Genomic DNA, 19552 nt, shown 5'->3' with positions numbered 1-19552 from the left:
TTACACATCTGACACTTAGCCACCACACTGCTGAGATGGAATAATTCTGTTTTATAGCTTTTAGTTTTATCTGTCCATTTAGGTTGTGGCCAGCGCTGCACCTCCCTTGGTCTTGCTTCACTCAGGGATTGTCCGGGGGAGGAGAGCTGACAAATCCCCAGAGGTCTTTCTGCCTGGTTTCTTCACATGGCAAGGGGACAAAGTCCTCCTGAGCCCTGGTTGCCTGTGGCCCTGTTGAGATCAGGTTGCCCACATGCTACTTGTTAACAGTGGTCTGAGTGTCTCCACAGAGACATGGTGAGTAGATGCTCAAAATAGATGCTTTTGGGTCATCACAGCTTCCCTGCTAATTGGGGATTATTTTTTCCAATAGGATTCTGTCCTTCCTCCTTTTCCTTGCCACTCATCCAAGTTAGAGGATATTAAAGAATCTAGTACTTCTCCCCACAACTTGTCTGTCAGTTTGCCATACTGTGGTGGCTTGCATGTTGCTATGATGCTAGAAACTATGTCATCAGTATTTCAAATACCACAGGGTCACACATGGTAGACAGGTTTTAGAAGAGCTTCCAGACTAAGACAGACTAGAAAAAGAGGGCTGATGATCTACTTGCAAAAATCAGCCAAAGAAAACTCTATGGATCACATTAGAAAACTGTCTGACTTGCTTGCGTTGGACACATCATCGGAGGGATCACTTGGTGGAGGAGGACATCATGTTTGGTGAGGTAGAGGGCCAGCAAGGGTGAGAGAGACCCTTGCTGAGATGGGTTAGCACCATAGCCACAGAGATGGACTCAAACACACCAGCAATCGTGAGGATGATGCAGGACTGGTCAGTGTTTTGCTCTGTTGTACATAAAGTTGTCATGAGGTGGAGTCAACTTGACTGAAGCTATCTATCTAGTGCTTGTCCAGGAGGGCCCTGGAAGTCTGCAATCAGATGCCTGTGCCCTGGTCCTAGCCCATGGCTCTATCAAGGTACCTACCCCCATCTCTGACATTACATAACTGAAACACTTTCAGTTTTTTCCATTTGGCCTCACTGGGTATTCATGGGCTCCAGTAAGATTCTACAGGACACTTTGTACAACTGGCAGATGATACAATCTGGGGAATGTAATTGTTCAGGTTTGCAGCCTGCCTCACTTGCTTGTCAGTAAGGTCCTTTCTACCTCTTTAGAGTCCCTAGCCTGGGCCACCCCGGTTTTCCATCTAGATCTTGGAGAGGGCACATGGGGCTGGGCCTGGATTTATCTTGCTCACCACTGTATCCTAGTATCAAAGAGTCAATGTTTAATAATACCAACAAAACAACAACTGTGAGTGCTTACATAGTATATATTATGTGCCAGGCACCATTCTAAATGTTCTGTATTTATTAACTCAAATAATCCACACAACAATGTATGTACTGTTATAATCCCATTTGAAGAAGAACTGTAAGCATAGAGCAGTTAAGAAACTTGACCAGGGATAAAAGCTATTAAATGGCAGAGCTGGATTTTTAATTCAGGCTGCCTGGCTCTAAAATCTGTGCTTTCAACCACTGTGCAATACTGCCTCCCAATAAAAAATTGCTGAATGAATGATTAGTAACTCTGTATATATAGTAATAATATCAATAGCTAACATTTGCTAAGTACTTACCATGTGCTCAGCCCTGCACCAATATTGTCTCATTTAACCCTCAAAACGTCCTTTCCATTCAGATACTATTATGATCCCCATTTTACAAATTAGAAGATAATAATAGGCACAGAGAGATTGCCCAAGGTCCCAGGGCTCATTGGAGAATGGAGATGGGTACACTCTAGTCTGGCACTAAAGCCCACCCATGCTCTTAACACTATACCCCACTGATCCCCACTACTTCAGGTGGTTCTCCTCAATGCTTCCTGCAATTAGCTCTATCATCAGCTTGACTTGACATTGAGGAAAATAAGTACCTGAGAAGTTAAAGGACTGGCCCAAGGTTAGGCAAGTTAATAAGAAACAGAGTAGAGTCTAAGACCTAGGTGTTCTGGTTTGAAATGTTCTTTTCTGATCTATCCTCACATCTATTGCTATTTCTTAGTTGTCCCAAATGGCTCATACTCTAAGTCTGGCCCTTTAGTGCAAGAAGAAACAGCCCAAATGAAGAAAGTTCTCTGAACAGAAGTTCTCTCTCCAGCATCAATATAATCTGTATGGTCTGAATTCCCCACAGAATATGGTGAAAGCAACAGAAATATCGAGCAGTCATGTCACAGGAGAAAATAGCATGTTCAAACTGGTATGATGAGGACAGAGATGCTGGGAAAAGGCTGTTTGGGGCAAATGTAGGGATGTAGGAACATTAGTGGATGAACAACTGAGGAAAGTGGAAAGGGGATCTACTCTCTTGTCTATGAAAAAGTGAAAGGGGGAAAAGGGGGAAAATTTCCCCCAAAGTATCAAAACAATTTCCAAAAATTATCATCTCAGGAAGAAAATAACAAAACACATGCATAACTAAAATGACAAGGCAATGAGACATAGAGGAGTAGAGACAGCCATCCCAGGGGACAAAAAGAAAGAAAACAGTCTTATCTAGACTTTTCAAAGGAAAAGTGTAAGGGAAAGAGGGAGGCTGGTAAAAGTTAAAGAAGGCATCATATAATTAGAAGCCACTAGTAGGTATATTTTCCCTTCATATATGTGAAGTACCTTTACATATATAAAGACCAGAAGCAAGGCATCTCCTCAAATGGATTACAGAGAAGGGGAGGGGTGGGGTAAAGCACAGTTGGGAGTTGTGTAAGGTAGAGCCATGGGGGAAATTCCTGTACCACAATGGCACCTACCTGTCAGGGCAAATGTAGGAGGCCCCTTGCTGGTTCCTAGAGCAGGGAAAGGTCAGGTGGCCAGACTTATGTAGTGGAAATGGGGATGGGGTGCTCAGGGAAGCTACTGTTACAAACTGGAATGGAAATATTTCAATATTTTAAACAACTGGTATAAACCATCTGGCTATCAACTCTGGGTGGAAGGGAGTAAGGAGGGGCAGGAGGGCAGAGGGTAAAAAAGATACCAAGCAAAACGTGCCAACTTCAGAATTTCACTGACCATAAGCTAGTCTTGCCTGTGATGTTCACGCCACACCAGTGCCCCTGATATGGAATTGCTGTCAATCTCCTGTTTGTTTTTCTTCCAGCAATTTTTGTCCACTTCTTTGAGAGCCTAGGGAGAGAGAGGGGCTTGTGCCCCCTGAGGTGCCCATCATCCTAAAGGAAAAAAGGGGTCAGGGTTACCTTCTTGCAGAGGACCATCTGATGGTCAAACAGGAAGAAGACCCGCTGTTGGTTGCGGCCGTAGGGCTGGTAGATCCAGGCCATCTCTCCAGTGTAGATCAGCTCCGAGCTTCTGTCTAGGATGTCCTCACCCTGGGAAGGACATGTGATGGTGAGAGGCAGCCAGGCAGGAGTGATGACCCTGTCACCAGCCTGGAAGCACTCAGGGCTGGACACAGATTGGGATGGGAGGAGGCAAGAAAGGTCCTAGTGGGGAAGGAAGGATGAAGGGTCTATTGGGAACCTTCAGGAAGCTTTACAATTCCATGAGCTGGAAGGATTCAGCACTCTTGTTCACCCTTAGACCACATGAGCCCCACCACTAAGGACTGCTACAGCCCCTCTATGCTAGTTGCCCTCTAGCCCTGGAGGCAACAACTACCATGAGGTTTTCTTTCTCTCTCTCTCTCTGAAACTCTCTCTCTCTCTCTCTCTGTGAATCTGTCTTTCTGCCCCAGTCTCTTAATCCTTGTTCTAATCTCTCAGTGTCTTTCTTGTATCTGAAGAGTAAGTCTGAGGAGGTGGTGTAAGTCTCTCTGCTTACCAGATGAGTAGAGGAGACAGGAGAGGACAAGGAAGAAGATGATGATAGAAGGAGATAAAAAGAATCTACTTATTCTAATTACTTTTTTTTCTCCTCTCAGTTAAGTAAAATCTCCTGATTAAAATAGGAGTCTTCACTACCCCATCCCTCCTCGGTATGTTATCTAGAGAGCCTGAAACCACTTATTCTCCTGGTCACATGTAGTCAGACACAAAATAGTACCAAGACACCTGATTCCTAACCCATTCAAGTCTACAGAGTTTCCAAGGGCCTCCTTCTTTATGTCTCTGCTAGGTCAGATGTATGTGTGTGTGTAGAGCTCATATACCAAGCCATACTGGCCCGTCTTCAAGAAGCTTACATGTCAGTGGGGAGACTAACGTAGGTGTGCTCAGAATTCATGGAACACAGGGCTACCTCCAGGGCTATGTGAAAATAGGAACAAAGAGCAGTGACCCAGGCCTCAAGAGAATTAATATTTACTGAGCACCTATACAGGAAACTCTGGTAGCATTGTGGTTAAGAGCTACGGCTGCTAACCAAAAAGGTCGGCAGTTGGAGTCCACCAGCCACTCCTTGGAAACCCTATGGGGCAGTTCTACTCTGTCCTATAGGGTCACTATGAGTCAGGATCAACTCGACGACAATGGTTTTTTTTTTCTTTTTCTTTAAAACACAGGTGAGACATTGTGCTAGATACTTTCATGAGCTTCATAATAGCTCTGCGAAGTAGATTTTCTTGTTTCTGTTTTACAGTACTGAGGTACACAGAGATCAAGGGACAGGCCAAAGTTAGCTACAGATCTGCAACCCAAACCCCATCTCTTGGGCTCCAGACAGTGTGTTCATTCTTTCTACTACATTATACTGGGACCAGTCCTTTTCTCTTTCTGGGTCTCAGTTTCCCCAGTTGTAAAATGAGGTATATGAAGATGATCTCTAAGGGCCCAGCCTTGATACTGTGATGATAAGATCTCAGTCTTGCCCTCAAAGTGAAGGTTAGAGATGGGGGCCCCTGCATTCCTCCAGAAATAATCAGGGGCAAACAGCCCAGGCAGAGCAGTGGGACAAAGACAGGGGCATTAGTAAATGGTGTTCTTGAGTACAGCAATTTTTTTTTTATTATTGTACTTTAGATGAAGGTTGATAGAAGAAACTAGTTTCTTATTAAACAGTACACATATTGTTTTGCGACATTGGTTACCAACCCTACAACATGTCACACTTTCCCTTCTTGACTTTGGGTTCCCAATCACCAGCTTTCCTGTCCTCTCCTGCCTTCTTAGTCCTTGCCCCTGGGTTGGTGTGTCCCTTTAGTCTCGTTTTGTTTTATGGGCCTGTCTAATCTTTGGCTGAAGGAGGAACCTCAGGAGTGACTTCATTACTGACTTAAAAGGGTGTCCAGGGACCATACTCGTGGGGTTTCTCCAGTCTCTTTCAGGCCAGCAAGTCTGGTCTTTTTTTTTTTTGTGAGTTACAATTTTGTTCTACATTTTTCTCCAGCTCTGTCTGGGACCCTCTATTGTGATCTCTGTCAGAGCAGTCAGTGGTAGTAGCCAGGCACTATCTAGTTGGGCTGGACTCAGTCTGGTGGGGGCTGTAGTAACTGTGGTCCATTAGCCCTTTGGACTAATCTTTCCCTTGGAGCACAGCTATGTTCTCCAGTCTAAGCGATGGGAAGGAAAAAGGGAGCTCAGAGGAATTATTTTCTAATAATAGGATAAAAGCCCAAAGATCTGCTGTAACTCCAGGCCCCAGGCTCAGCCTCAGGAGTATGCAGGGACTAGGGAAAACCTCCTCCTTGAGGGGCTAACACACTAGGACAGAGCTGGGAGAGGGAGCCTTCAGGATGAGGGAACAGTGCAGAGCTTTCCTTCTGGAGTAATGGGAAGCTGAGAGTGGCACCAGTCTGCTATGCCCCATCCTGATGCAGGCCAGGAAGATGTGCCACTTTCTACTTTGAATATGTATGAAGTGAAAGAGAGCTATGAAAGGAGACCAATGCCATAAAAAGATGGTCAGGATGATTTTCAAAGGTACCACTTGCTAAACTGAGAATGCTTAGACTAGGAAGACTACTCAGTGTCAGCTGGCCCACCCACTGCACTAGGCAAGGGCACCCCAATTACATTTTAAAGCACCTGCCACATGCAACTCTATCAAGCAAAAAAAATCGAAAGAATACACCCCCATGCTCATCAAACTGACTGACTTTGGGAAACTTACATATCCTCTCTGTGCCTCAGTTTCTTCATCTTTAAAATGGAGATAATAATAGTACTGACCTTATTTGGCTGTCATGAGGATTATATAAGTTAACATACATCAAGTGCTTAGAAAAGTACGTATCACACTGTAAGGTCTACATAAGTGATAGTTATTATCTTTACTATTACTGTGTGCCAGGGATTATATGCATCCCATCTCCTATTAATACTCTCAACAACCTGATAAAGTATGTGCTGCTATTATCCCCAAAACCAAGATCAGAGAATATTGAAGTAATTTGCACAAAGTGGCAGAACTCAGGTTGGATTCCCTCCAAAGCAGATACTCTTAAACACCAAACCACAGTAGAATGATGAGTCCCTAGTGGAGCAACCAGTGGCCATGGAAGACTTACAAGGTGAGAATCTTGGGAAACCTGGGTTCTGGGCACAGTGCTGTCACCAACTCACTTTGTGCTCTTGGGAAATAACTGTTCTTAACCACAGTTTCCTCATTTGTACAATGTGGATAATACAACTATTCCTGTTTGGTCCACTTCACATGGCTGCTTGAGAGCGTCAAGTCAGTTCGTGGAAGGGAAAGGGCTGTGAAAAACAAGGTGATACACAAACATGGTGGGCCCTCTCATTGCCAGAGCCCTCAACCTTGCTTGCTCTGCCCAACTCACACCACACATCCCTTTGCTTTGCCCCCCGAAACGCAATCCCTTCCCACTGCCCCACCACCACCACGGGGCCTTCTGTTTTGTTCCATTCCTCCAGGATTTTACTTACATGGTTTCCTCTGTCTAGAATGTATTTTCTCCCACTGGATGGTCAAGGCCACATCTCATTCATCTCAATATCCCCAATGTCAAGCACAGGGCCTGGCAGAGAGGAGATTCTCAAAACATAAGTGACCTAGTATTATGTCTTTGCTGAAAACCCTACAGTGTCTCCCATCTCACTCATATGAGGGCCTATATGATCTGACCTCCCATTACCTCCTTGACTTCATCTGCTCCCACTCTTCCCCTTGCTCACTCCACTTTGGTCACACTGGCCTCTCTGCCGTTCCCTGAGCACACTTTTCCCACCTTTGTTCTTCTCCCTGCCTGGAATGTTCTGTACTGAGAAAGCCACATGGCTTGCTCCTTCAGGTATTTGCTTAAATGTTACCTCTTCAGGGATACCTTTCCGGATCACCTTATCAAAAAGAGCACCCCCATCACTCCCTAGCCTGTTACCCTACTTTAATTTTCTTCATAGCTCCTCTAACTATGCCATTAAATTACTTGTCTGTTGCCTCTCTCCTCTGCTGGAATATAAATTTGATGAGGATAGGAACTTTGTCCTGTTCACTGATTTATCTGCAGAGTCTAGAATGAGGCCTGACACATAATAGGTGCTCAATAAATATATGTTTAACAAATGTATCAGGGTGTTGAATGAATTGTGGTCATCTAAAAATACTCAAAGATTTCTTGCCAGCTCAGCTACCTTCCCTTCCTGGGGCCAAAACCTCAGGGAAGTGAAGGACACTCCTCTGCCTGACTTCACCCCATTCTAATTAAAGACTAATTGTCTGATGTGGAGTTGTGGCTAGAGCAGATTCAAGAAAAGAAGGACAAGGGAAATACCATCCTTTTCATCCAGTTTGTTTTCAATGCTTCCTACTTCCAGGAGGTCAGGGAAATAATAAATCCATCAAGCACTGCATTTGATCTCCCAGTCCCAGGAGCATGCCTCATTAAACCACCTTAAGTTTTAAACAGATGCTTTTGCTGCCTCCATCACATTAGTGTTTTTGGTTTTCTCCAACTTCTCTGGATTCAATCAGCCAGTGGTAAACTGGATCAGGCCCTTGGGTATTACACAACCAGGCTGGGAAGGGTGCCATGAGGAGGAAATCACAACTACATGCAATTAAATTAAGCCCCCCAAACATCAGCTGCAAACTTGGGCTCCTGGTAAAAATCTCCAGGAAAAAGAAAGTTAAAAAGCAGCTGTCAGGAATATGTTCCCTTTCCCTTCCTTTCAAGTGGATTTAATGAGTGTGAAAGGTGGTAAAGTGACAGCTAAACTGAACCTCAGCATCAGAAATAAGAAATGGAAATTTTCCAGAAACTGCAGCCCCTGGGAAGAGGCTCTTCTCCTTGCTGCTACCCCAACCTGCTGTAAGGTATTTATTATTACTTAGAGGGATGGGTGATACTTTTACTCATCTGTTATTTTTCAGGAGTCCTGGAGGATGGAGGAGAGAGAGGGGTGCTTCAGGAACTCTAGATACCCATAGGTTGGCATGGTACAGGGATGGAAACTAGAGTTAGGCAAAGGGACCCAAAATGTTCATAGAGTAAGTTGAGGGAAGGGCCTGGACTGGGCAGAATGCAGATTCTCCTACTTTCTAGCCAGACACTGATTTACTGAGCAGTTACCAATTGCCTGCATGCCACCAACCCTCTACCACATTTCTCAATTCCTCTGCAAGGGGGATTAATATTTGAAAGTTTCCTCTATCATTTCTCTTTTTCATTTGACAAATGAAGCGGAAATTACTATGAGGATGCTTTTGACAGCCAGCCTGTTTGTTCAAACATCTGGGAGGCAAGAGAGTGGCAAAGACAGCAAAATATTGCTTCCTTTTCTTGATTTGTAGGGGTTGACCACAGCTGCTCTCAACAAACTACCTCTCTTTGTCTGCTCAACTGCTAAGGCAGGCGGAACTCACCTCACATCCCATGTCCTATTGCTTTTGGAGGAAGACTCCCTAACACTCAACCACCTTTAGCCTGACTGGGATTTGGATTTTTCTCCCAAGGCAGTCTCACTGTCTTACTCAGATATAGATTTTTTACTGCAAAAACAAGTCTCTGCAGTATTACAAAGGAGAGCAATTGGACTAGGGGAGGTAGGAGGTTGGAGCAGTGTGTCGTGCAGTACTGAAAAGAATATCACACAAGGAATCAGGAGACTAGATTCAAGTCCCAGCTCTGTCACTGATTTGCTGTGTGGCCTTGGTCAGGAACACACCGCTCTCTGCTTCTTTCTTTTACCATCAGTATAAGGTGTATATGTGAGTGTGTGCGTGTGCACATGAGCATGGCCAGGGTTGTGAGGGTAGTTCTCTAAGAGTCCTGGTGACTAACATTCTAGAAGTCTTTAAGACCAGATATGGCAAACATAACAGACATTTTGGGCCTGACCTCTGAAATGAACCCATCAGGCCCTGCGGAGAAAAGTCCTCCTAGATGCCAACCCCTCTAGAGCTGGCAAGTTCCACAGTGATCCCAGAATCTGAGAAGGGAACCACAGGAAATTTTTCTCCTTATCAATTTAGATGAAGAAGAGCTTCATCAAGCAAGAGAGTAGTAGGGGTGTTTGGGCTTGGATGAAATTAGAAGGCAGAGCGTAACTATTCCCCTATTCATCCTGTCTTGGAATTGCCTTTTGTGCCTTCCCCCAACCCCCGTACCCCCATTCAAAAAAAAAAAAAAAAAAAGAGGCTCTGTCTTTCAATCATCGCTTAGTGCGTTCCAGTTTGGTGTTAATGAAGCTGCCTGGGTAGGCCAGAGAATTTCAAGCTAATAATGATCCCCCAGGATTGGAGGCCCAGAGCACATGGGGGAATCACAAGGTCTTCTAGGCATTGGGAAAGAGGAAGATATTCCAGGGAATAGGAAGACAGCTGTTGCTGGGAACCTCCTATTACAAAGAATTCTGCTAAGGGGGAAGAAAAAGTGGCCTGCTAACAAGTCACATTTCCATGCCTTAGAGCTGATGTACTCGCTGGAGGTCATTTGGTCCAGCCCTCTGCCTTTGATCAGGCAACTATCCAAAGTAAAGCACACACAAGGGAAGGAGAATCCATGATTTCCTAGTAATTCTGGGCCAGTGTTCTTATGAGCAAGAAAGTCTCTTTACATATTCCTTTCTCTGCATCTCAAAGAATCACTAATGTTATACTCTGGATGGGGTCATTATCCTGCAAATAAGACTCAAAATATGTCAGCTGATAAGAATTGTGATCCTTTACAGCCATCTACATTAAGGAGGAAAAGAGGTAGTACAACAAAGGACAGATAAAATTTCTAGACCTACTTCATGCAGCTTAACTTGGGCAAGTAGCTGTTTGTAAGGCGGATGCCAAGTCCTCTTGGAATGGGCTAAACTGCTTGAAATGTTAGAAAGACATTACCTCTTAATCACAGAAAATGATACCTGAGTTGAGGCCAGAGGAACAGGGAGCTGGCTCTACATCTTCACTGTGACCATATGGCTTAAGATTGCTGCTCCCTCCCTGGTAGCATGCCCAGCCTCTACTACCTGGGTTCTGTTAGCCTATGGACTGTCAGATCGCACAACTTGGGCCCAAGAGATAAATGTGAAATGTCATTACTCTTGGTTCTCTTGATGGGCACAAGAGACAAACACTAAATGGCATACTCAGTACACAGGCCTTGTAATTCACAGGTCTGTTTCTACTGAACTGCAAGCTCAGAAACTTCAACAGGGGCAGTGGTCTTACAGAGGTAAATCTTGATTTACTTGTTAGGCTGTGTATATCCTCTGCAGGTGAGCTTCTGAGAAGGGAAGGCTTTAGCGACTTCAGCCACTGAAGGCTTTATGAGTTCGGAGAACTCATGGCTTTCTGTGTAATGGAAAGGAAGGCTGCCATGGATTATTTTTAAAAGCAGATGATGTAAAAGAGAATTTGGTCTGTGGCTTTGGCACGGATGATGGTCATGGCTTTGAATGTGCAGACTTGAGTAGACTTAGGAGATGTATCATGGTGAGGTGACACTACCAACAGGCTGGCCTGCAGTGTCTGGGAGTGAATTAGTATGCACCGTACATCCAAGTGTGTATCTGGTCAAAAAATCCTAGGATTTGAAGGAGTTTTGAAAGGCTACTGAGTCAAACCAATTGTTTCCTGGCAACATCCAAAGAGAAGAACTTTTCCTTTCTTCATGAAGTACTGTCACAAAGACTTCTCCAATCTTCTTAGAAAGCTATTCAAGCACCCAACACCTCTTATTAATAGGAAGTTTTGTCTTGGCTCTAATCTAAATCCTTCCTTCTGCTCTTCAAATCCGTCTTTGCCCACCCTTGCCTAAGGTGGGAAAGTCCTGGCCAAGCTATTCAGACTCCCCACTGCTCCTGTTGGTGAAGGTCTTACCTCCCAGTCAAGGACAGAGGCTTGCCACTGGGCAATCTTGTCGATATTCTCCAAACGCCGCTTGCGCTCGTTGATCTGCTGAGTTACATTTCTCATGACAGCCAGAGCAGCTGCCACATACCTGTAGTCACTGTGAAGACACAAGGGTGCAAGCTGGATGAACCAATGTGCCAGACTGCCAGGTGCCAACCCTAACATCCATTCTCCTCTTCCTCCTTAGTAACAGAGTCCTGATTTTCAGATGGAAACCATGGCATCCAGAGTTTTCCTTACAGCAAGGGGTGACTACGTTTTGTCCAATGATATATAAAAAGAAGTGTTGGTTGGGACTTGAGAAATCTTTAAGGAAGAGAGTATGCCCTTCTTTGTTCCTTACTCATTTCTGATGCTTAACGTGGATGTGATGGGTGAAGCTCTAGCAGCCATCTTGGATCATAAGGACAAGGTCCATAACCTAGGGATGGGATATCAGAAAGCCAGGAGCCCAAGATCCTGATGACCATGGAGCCACTACACCAGGTACAGGCTGCCCACCTGCAGACTTCTTTCATATGAGAGAAAAATAGACCCCTACCTTTTTTAAGCCACTATTGTTAGGTCCTATCTGATACAACCAGCCAAGGACTGAGAAGGGAGCCTCAGAGATGGTACAGTCCAGACAACTTCACCATCTCATCTACCATCTATTCTAGGGAGCATCTGCCTAAAGCAAATGTGATATAATATTGATGTAGCATAGTAGTTAAGAACACAGAGTCAGGAGCCAGACTCCCTGGGTTCAAACCCCAGTTTTGCCACGGAGTAGGAGTGTGGTCTTTGGCAAGTCTCATTCAAACTCTTAGTGACTCAGTTTCCTCATCTTTAAAATGCAGAAAATTACAGTAGGATTTATTGAGGGTTTAATAAATTAACAACTATCCATCTAAACTGTTTAACTCTTAGCCCACAGTAGATGTTAGCAGTATTATTATTACAAATCAAATATCTCTTTTGTATGGACATCACATGGGTTGTCACCAACTCCCAAAACTCTTAGTCCCAGAAGTGCAACCCTGGGCCCAGCTTCCTGGGACTCTGGATGGACCACATGTTGAAGGTTACACCACCCAGCCAAGTTTTCTCTGCTCGTCTGATCTAATTTCCAGTTAGATGGCACCTGTGAAAGGCAGGTTGAAAGTAAGATCCTAGACATTCAGTGGCGCTATAACGAACTGAGCAGATGGGAGGATGACTGACAGTTTAGTCTTAATATCTTTCCCTAAAGCAACTGAAAATGGCTTATAGTCACTAACCTGCTCACTCTCCCAGCACCAGTTAGAAAAGAGAACAGGAAGATGCGTGGCAACTTTCTTTTTCTTTCCTAATATGTTGAAGTGTGGGGTGGTGGACCAAACATGGGTACAAGGAAGGAAATTCTAACTGCCAGAGCAGATACCATGTAGCACCTCCTCTTAGCTGGCCTCCCTGGCTCCCGTCTGTGCTCTAGACACCTACCAGGACCATGGCCCTCAAATGCTACTGCATTTTATCACCTCCGGTGATGGACTTCTAACTAATCTACTCTGTCTCAAGACACCTCTGTTAGAAAACTCTTCTTTATTTTGAGCCTTAATGAATGTTAGCTATTATTGGTTTTTCTTCTGGATCCCACTTCTGACTCATACTGAGCTTATGGTCAACTAACAATTCCTAAGACTCTTTGAAACATGCTGCTTAGAAGCTGCATTTCTCTCAGCCTGTTCTTTAGCTGTTGACTTCTTAGACACAACTGCAAAACTTTACATTTGTTCCTGTTGCATTTCATTTTTTTTTACAGTCTCTTGCTCCAGCTTGAGGGTGATCTTTTGGGTGCCGTAATATCACCAAAGATTCTCCCTGGCACATGCTGTTCAAGCCTACTGTTTATAATAAGCAGGGTAGGTTGATAACAGAAGGGGTGGTAGCAATGTGGAAGTAGAAGTTGCTGACATAATGAGTAGTCCTGTTCCATTAGGTCCATTTTCTGTTCCCTGTGCCTTCCTCTCTCATTTGACGGCATCAGAAAAAGCCTTAAGACACTTTCTGGGAGGTGAAGCACAGAGCTACACAGTCCCTTATGATAGACACTAGCTACATTTAATTAAAATTAAATAAAATAAAAAATTTAGCTCCTTGGTTGCACTAGTTACATTTCCCAGTGCTCAACAGCCATATGTGGTCAGTGACTACTGTACTGGACAGCATAGAAAAAAAACACTTACATCATTGCAGAATGTTCTATTGAACAATGCTTGCATGAGAATGCTCATTACCTCTGCCTGACCCCAGGAACTACCCGCCATGGATTTATCACTTCCACTGTGCCATACTGTCTGCCTTTGCCATTTTGGGTACAAAATGGTGAAGGCTCAACTACTAATTGAAAGGTTGGCAGTTCGAACCTACCCAGAGGCTCCTCAGAAGAAAGGCCTGGTAATTTGCTTCTAAAAGGTCACAGTCTTGAAAACCCTATGGAACACATGGGATCGCCATGAGTCGGAATTGACTTGATAGCAATGCATTTGTTGTTTTTTATCTTTCTTACAATGGCTAGAAGGGAGCTGTTCCAATCTCTAACCTACTCCACTGGCTTTAGGAATGGGTGAGTGAAGAGGAGAATAGCTGTAGTCTAGCCGGAACCCTGGTCAGAGCTCCTGGGAGCCCTTAGTTGATGCCTCGGTCCAGCCTCCTGATGGGGAGAGTGACAAAACCAAGATTTTCTGGTTTCATAGAGGTCAGCTAACCTCCCGCTTGTATACAGTCTTCCCTCCTGTCAGCTTAAGGAAAGGAGGGGAGGGAGCAAGTCACCCTTCTGTAAGCAAAGGCAGTATTATTCTCCATTTATCACTTTCCAACTAATCTCCCCCCTTAGAGGCCACTCTAACTGCCTGCATTTCAGACCTACCTATCTGACTAAGCCTCCAAGCTGGCAGCAACCTCTAATTGCCTTCCAATCCCAAGCTACTCCTCACATGCACAGCAGGAACTGGTCATCTTGATATAGCTTTCTGTGGCCTGCCAAAAGGAGTGGCCTATGGTCTGGGGGAGTGTTGGACCCAACAGGTCCCCCTAAAGGAGCACAGGAATGGATGTAGCCTATCACTGCCTGAGCCACTATCTTGGACTTGGAGTCCAAGGGAGGAGAAGGGAGGAGGGACCCAGAGAGCAAAAGGGTCTTAAAGCAAGGGTTCCAGTTAGAAGGTGAAGGAACCAGGGATGGCAAATTCCAGGCAGAAGTCCTATCTTGCCTGCTCCCACCAAACCCAAACAGGTTGCTTTGGATTAAGAAAAATTAATGTTACTTTGGGCTGTGCTTTGAAAATGGTCTTTCTGGGGCTCTTATAAATCAATTATGCAACATATAATGTACCTAGTAAACATCAGTCTATAAATTTGTTTTCAGAGCCTCCTGCTAGATTCCATGAATGCATACTCAGGAGTGGGGGGGTAATATTAAAAAATTTGAAAATTATTCTTTGAATATACAGGTTTTGAAACCATTGGTCTGAACGCTGCTCAACTGAGATTTAGGTACAATAGTGGATGCTTCTGATCACTAGGCACCAAGCAGTATAACTGTAGAGGTCATTTAGGCTCATGACATCACAAGCTGGAAGAACTAGAAGAGATCTTCTGGACTAGCTAGTGCAATGGCTCACCAACCTCCATGGGCATGAAAATCACCTGGAGAACTCTTTAAAAAGCTAGATTCCCAGACAGACGACTTATCTGTGCTTTGTATCCCTGCTTTGCCACAGACTTGCTCTGTGTTCGTTTTCCCTTTCTGGGCCTCTGTCTTTTCAGTGGAATGTGGAAATCTGATTAGAAGATCTTCCTTTAAGGGCCTTTACAGTCTAGGTTTCCATGAATATTTGCTATTTTTAGTTGTCAAATCTCTCAACTTTGGTGGAGGTTTTTCAATGTGCTATTGGTCCTCATAAGAAAACACATCCTCAAAAGACTGAGGGCTCAGTTCTGGCAATGGGCTATATTAAGTTTGTACAAGTGAGATATAAACATGTCTAATAAGTATCCCATCACTTTTTGGCTAGTAATCTGCCTCAGAGACTCCTTCTTTGCATGGTCCTGGTCCTGCTCCACCTGCCTTTCTCACAGCCAACAGGGCATGGAAGGCAAAGCTATTCAGATAAAAGGAGAGTCTAATGCTACCATATTTGGGTTCAAATCTGAAATCTGTTCAGGAGCCCAGAACCACTGAAGCACATGATCCATGATTTGCTAAAGAAGCAGCATCAACTCAAAAATGAACCAAGGAACTGGCCTAGAAGCTAGACATAAACCAAACCCATGGCCTTTATGCAACTAGGCCTGGAAGTCAGCCTCAAGGAAACCAGAAAATGGAGACAAATGAAAGTAGACAGCATGCTTAATAAGGATCAGGCAGAAAGCTCAGGGAAACTGGGCAAAGGCCTTCTTTCTTGTTGGAGTGATCAATCTAAGGAAGAGAGCTGAAAGCTGGGCCAATAAGTCTAAGGTCGGGAATTTAACATCAATTAGAGGAAGAATAGTTACATAACTGACTAGAAACAGGCCCGGGGCTTTAGATCATGAGGTAAGGCACGTGAGGGGAAAGGGTGGTTACTACAGGCCATTGCCATTGTTAGAGATATCTCCTAGCGTGTACCTTACTGGCAGGAGATGAGGGTTATCATTTTTATTCAGAGAGAAATAATCTCCTTGAGCTTTTTTGGGTTGTTTTTTAAAAAAACTATCTATCTTCAGGGGAATTCTTGAGTCTATTTGTCCCCAGCCAGGCTCTGGGTCTAAAAAAAAAGACACAGGTGAGGTGGGCAGACCAAAACCAAAAACCAAACTCAATGCCGTCAAGTCGATTCTGACTCATAGTGACCCTACAGGACAGGGTAGAACTGCTCCACAGGGTTTCCAAGGAGCAGTTAGTGGATTCAAACGGCTGACTTTATGGCTCCAGGGTAGGGCAGGGGAGGATGAAAAAGATGAACAAAGACCAGGGGTATAGCCTTGCAGAAAGTCAGTACAACGTGGGTAAGCTGGTGTCTTAAAAACCAGGATAGCTTCATCTATCAAGAAGAATGGAATATACAGTTGAATACTTGTTTCATCTGGGTCAATTCACTTGGCTGAGCTCAGGGCTAAGGACTAGGCTATTGAAGGCAGGACCTAAGTCGTGCAGTAATGATGATGCATACTGATTTTGTACGCATACTGATTTACAACTTCACAAGCAACTCTCACAAGCATGTATCATCATCCCATTTTGCAGATAAACCAAAAGAAGCTCAAAAAAGACATAACATTATCAATAAGGACCAACATGTGGAAGAGGTTCCCTCCCTTCTTCCTCCCTCCTCCTTCCCTCAATCTCTTACCTGTGGTCCTGGGCAGTGTACTTGAGAAGCTCAGCCAGCTGTAAGGGATACTTGCAGATCTTCTGCACTGGAGTCAATAGGAAGCCATCAATAGCAATGTCGATCATCTGCTGCAAGAGGCGACAGGCCTCAAAGAAGTGCTGGTAACGACTGTCCTTCATCAGCTTGGAGAGCTCCATGCAGGCATCCAGGTGGTTATTACAGTACTCAGAGTATATCCAGAATCCATCTTGCTGTGAGCAGAGGAAAAATGGGAAGAATGGAAAAGGCTACTGAGGGCCCCAAAAGACGTCTCACAGAAATGGAAAAACATACCCTGTTCTTACATATTAATATTAAAGTAATAATGATGTCAATCATGCCCAATTTTACCCACAATTTAATAATAAAAATACCAAAAGGAATTATTTGGGAAGTAGACAGACTGGTTGTAAAGTTCACATAGAAAAAGATAAATAAGTAGGAATAGCATGGAAATTCTGACAAAAGAAGAGTAATGAGGGGAGACTGGCCCTAATGATAGTAAAACACACTATGGTAATAAAAAACTCTGGTACTAAATCATAAAAAGAAGTAGATCAGAGATTCTGCTCATTTTTTTAGAGCAACATGTGAAAGAGGACTGATATGGCGGCACTTGTGAAGATGCCTCACAGGGGGAGGGCACTGGCTGGCAAACAAATGCAGAAGGCATGTATTATTTGTGTAAAAATATGGTATTCTCACCTTGAACCTCAGCATTCATTACTGCCAGACATACATCATTAATGTGCAAAATAATCAGATAGTAGATTTTTTACTATTGTTGTAAACGCAAAATGTCAGACGAGATAGTCGATAAGTGAGGAGTAGGTGTATAATAAAACATCTGTTTGAAGGAATCGCATCATCTAGAGCTTCAAATTATCTCCTTTGGAAATACACCTTGAAGTATTTAGGAGTGAAGAGGCCATGATTTATACAAGATACATACAAATGGCTGAGGAAAAAAAATGTGTGTGTGGGTAAATATATATATAGAGAAAAAGAGGTGAGGAAGGAGAGAGAGGAAAAAGAGAGCACACTTAAATAATAACAAAAAGAGTAAAATGTTGACAATAGGTGAATCTGAGCAAAGGGTATATGTGTATTCTTTGTACTGTTCTTATTCTTCAAATTTTCTGTAAGTTTGAAATTATTTCCAAGTTTTACAAAATCTCTATGATTTTTCTTATACATTGTTCAGAGCACAATAAAAAATAACATGATGCATGTAAGAAAGATCCTAAAATTAAACTCTTTGGGGCATTTGGCATGACTAAAAGGAGGCTACCTCTGGAACTGAACTTAAACCCCATTCTGGAAAGCCTGCTCTACTCTAAGAAGTTAACCTTTGTACAGACTTAATCATGCAGCTAAGGGAATGTTTTTCTCCATAGCTAGGCTACAGAACGTCAAAAGCACATCATGTGAAGCCGGGAAAAGAAGTATATTGAAACCCTTCTGTGTAAGATGTTCTCAAGAGAACTTTCCCCTTAGCAAATTAATTTTTACCATCTGTTCTCATAGAATCATGTAATCATCTTGTGACTGCCTTGTGATCCCGCTGCAAGCACACATATCACAAAGTAGTAACTAATCAACAAAGCACACATACACTCCTTAAACCAATCATGTTAAAATCCCTGTTTCCAGATATCCCACCCTCAACTATCTTACCCCACCAAGAACCAATCAGATTGTTGTTAGCTTGTTCCCAAGGGGCTTCAAAACAGCTCATATGCAGCTTGTTCCCAAGGTGCCTTAAAACAAACAGCTTAACTACCAATCCAGAATGGCCACATACCCCTGATAACCCAATCCCAGACAAGCCCGTGCTTCAAGTAATCCTGCTTTATGCTGATCTAAGTTTGTAACTTCCAATCAAAATAGTGTACCTAAAGTTATTTGTTCTCACTCTATAAAAATATGTTTGCAGCTTTACCACCTTGGAGCTCTGACTTGTACTTCTTGAGAAGTCAGTGTTTTCCCCAGCTCAAGCTGTCTCTACCTTCAATAAATCTGTCTTAACTTTAACAGAACATAAGTTTCTACTTTTAGACACATGAAAATATGAGATATGAACAAAACCTAAGAGAAACAATCAACCAACTAACCAGTTGTTGTCGAGCTGACCCCGACTCATGGAGACCTCATGTGTGTCAGAGTAGAACTGTGCTCCACAGGGTTTTCAATGGCTGATTTTTTGGAAGCAGATCACCAGAGCCACATCTTCCGAAGTGCCTCTGGGTGGGCTCAAACCTCCTACATTTTCATTAGCAGCCAAGTGCATTAACTGTTTGCACTACCCAGGGACTCCAGAGAAACAGTAGGCAGTAGAAACTGATAGACAAAAAATAAAGATGGAGTTGTAACATACGGACTTAAAAAATTATGATTAAAAAAATGAAATAGATAAGCCATATAGATCAAAAGAAAATATTAGAAAAACATATCTAACAAAGGAATTGCATCAACTGTATAAAAAGAAATCCTTGAACTCAACAAACTAAACAACTTAATTTAAAAAAAAAAAAGCAGAGACATCCTGGAAGATGTTGGCATGAGCATTTCTATACTTCTTCCCCCTACATTATCACCAAGTAAAACAATGAAAACATCAGTAGAAACAGCTCTGTAAGATCACTAAGAAGTAATCAAGAGAGGTGTAGCAACTAGATAAATGCTTGTCTTAGTCATCTAGTGCTGCTACAACAGAAATACCACAAGTGGATGGCTTTAACAAAGAGAAATTTATTTCCTCACAGTAAAGTAGGCTAGAAGTCCAAATTCAGGGTGTCGGCCTTCTCATCAATGTTCCCCTGGACTAGGAGCTTCTCCACGCAGCGACCCTGGATCCAAAGGACACGCTCCTGGCACTGCTTTCTTGGTGGTATGAGGCCCCC

At 43.4% G+C, this 19552-nt stretch overlaps 1 protein-coding gene across 1 annotated transcript in view; it reads right to left on the bottom strand.

Moving 5' to 3' along the window:
* ARHGEF9 (Cdc42 guanine nucleotide exchange factor 9) overlaps positions 1-19552 on the bottom strand; it is a 120390-nt gene that overhangs the window by 22241 nt on the left and 78597 nt on the right. The window contains exons 5-7 of the mRNA XM_023736095.1: positions 16629-16861; positions 11242-11371; positions 3273-3404 (exon numbers count right to left, since the gene is read on the bottom strand). Of these exons, the coding sequence (XP_023591863.1) occupies positions 3273-3404; positions 11242-11371; positions 16629-16861 (495 nt within the window). The remainder of the gene's footprint in view (positions 1-3272; positions 3405-11241; positions 11372-16628; positions 16862-19552) is intronic.

Source organism: Trichechus manatus, unplaced genomic scaffold, assembly GCF_000243295.1.
Source record: "Trichechus manatus latirostris isolate Lorelei unplaced genomic scaffold, TriManLat1.0 scaffold00086, whole genome shotgun sequence".
NCBI classification, from domain to species: Eukaryota; Metazoa; Chordata; class Mammalia; order Sirenia; family Trichechidae; genus Trichechus; species Trichechus manatus.
The sequence above is the reverse complement of the archived record's forward strand: the minus strand, read 5'-3'. Positions and strand labels throughout refer to the sequence as shown.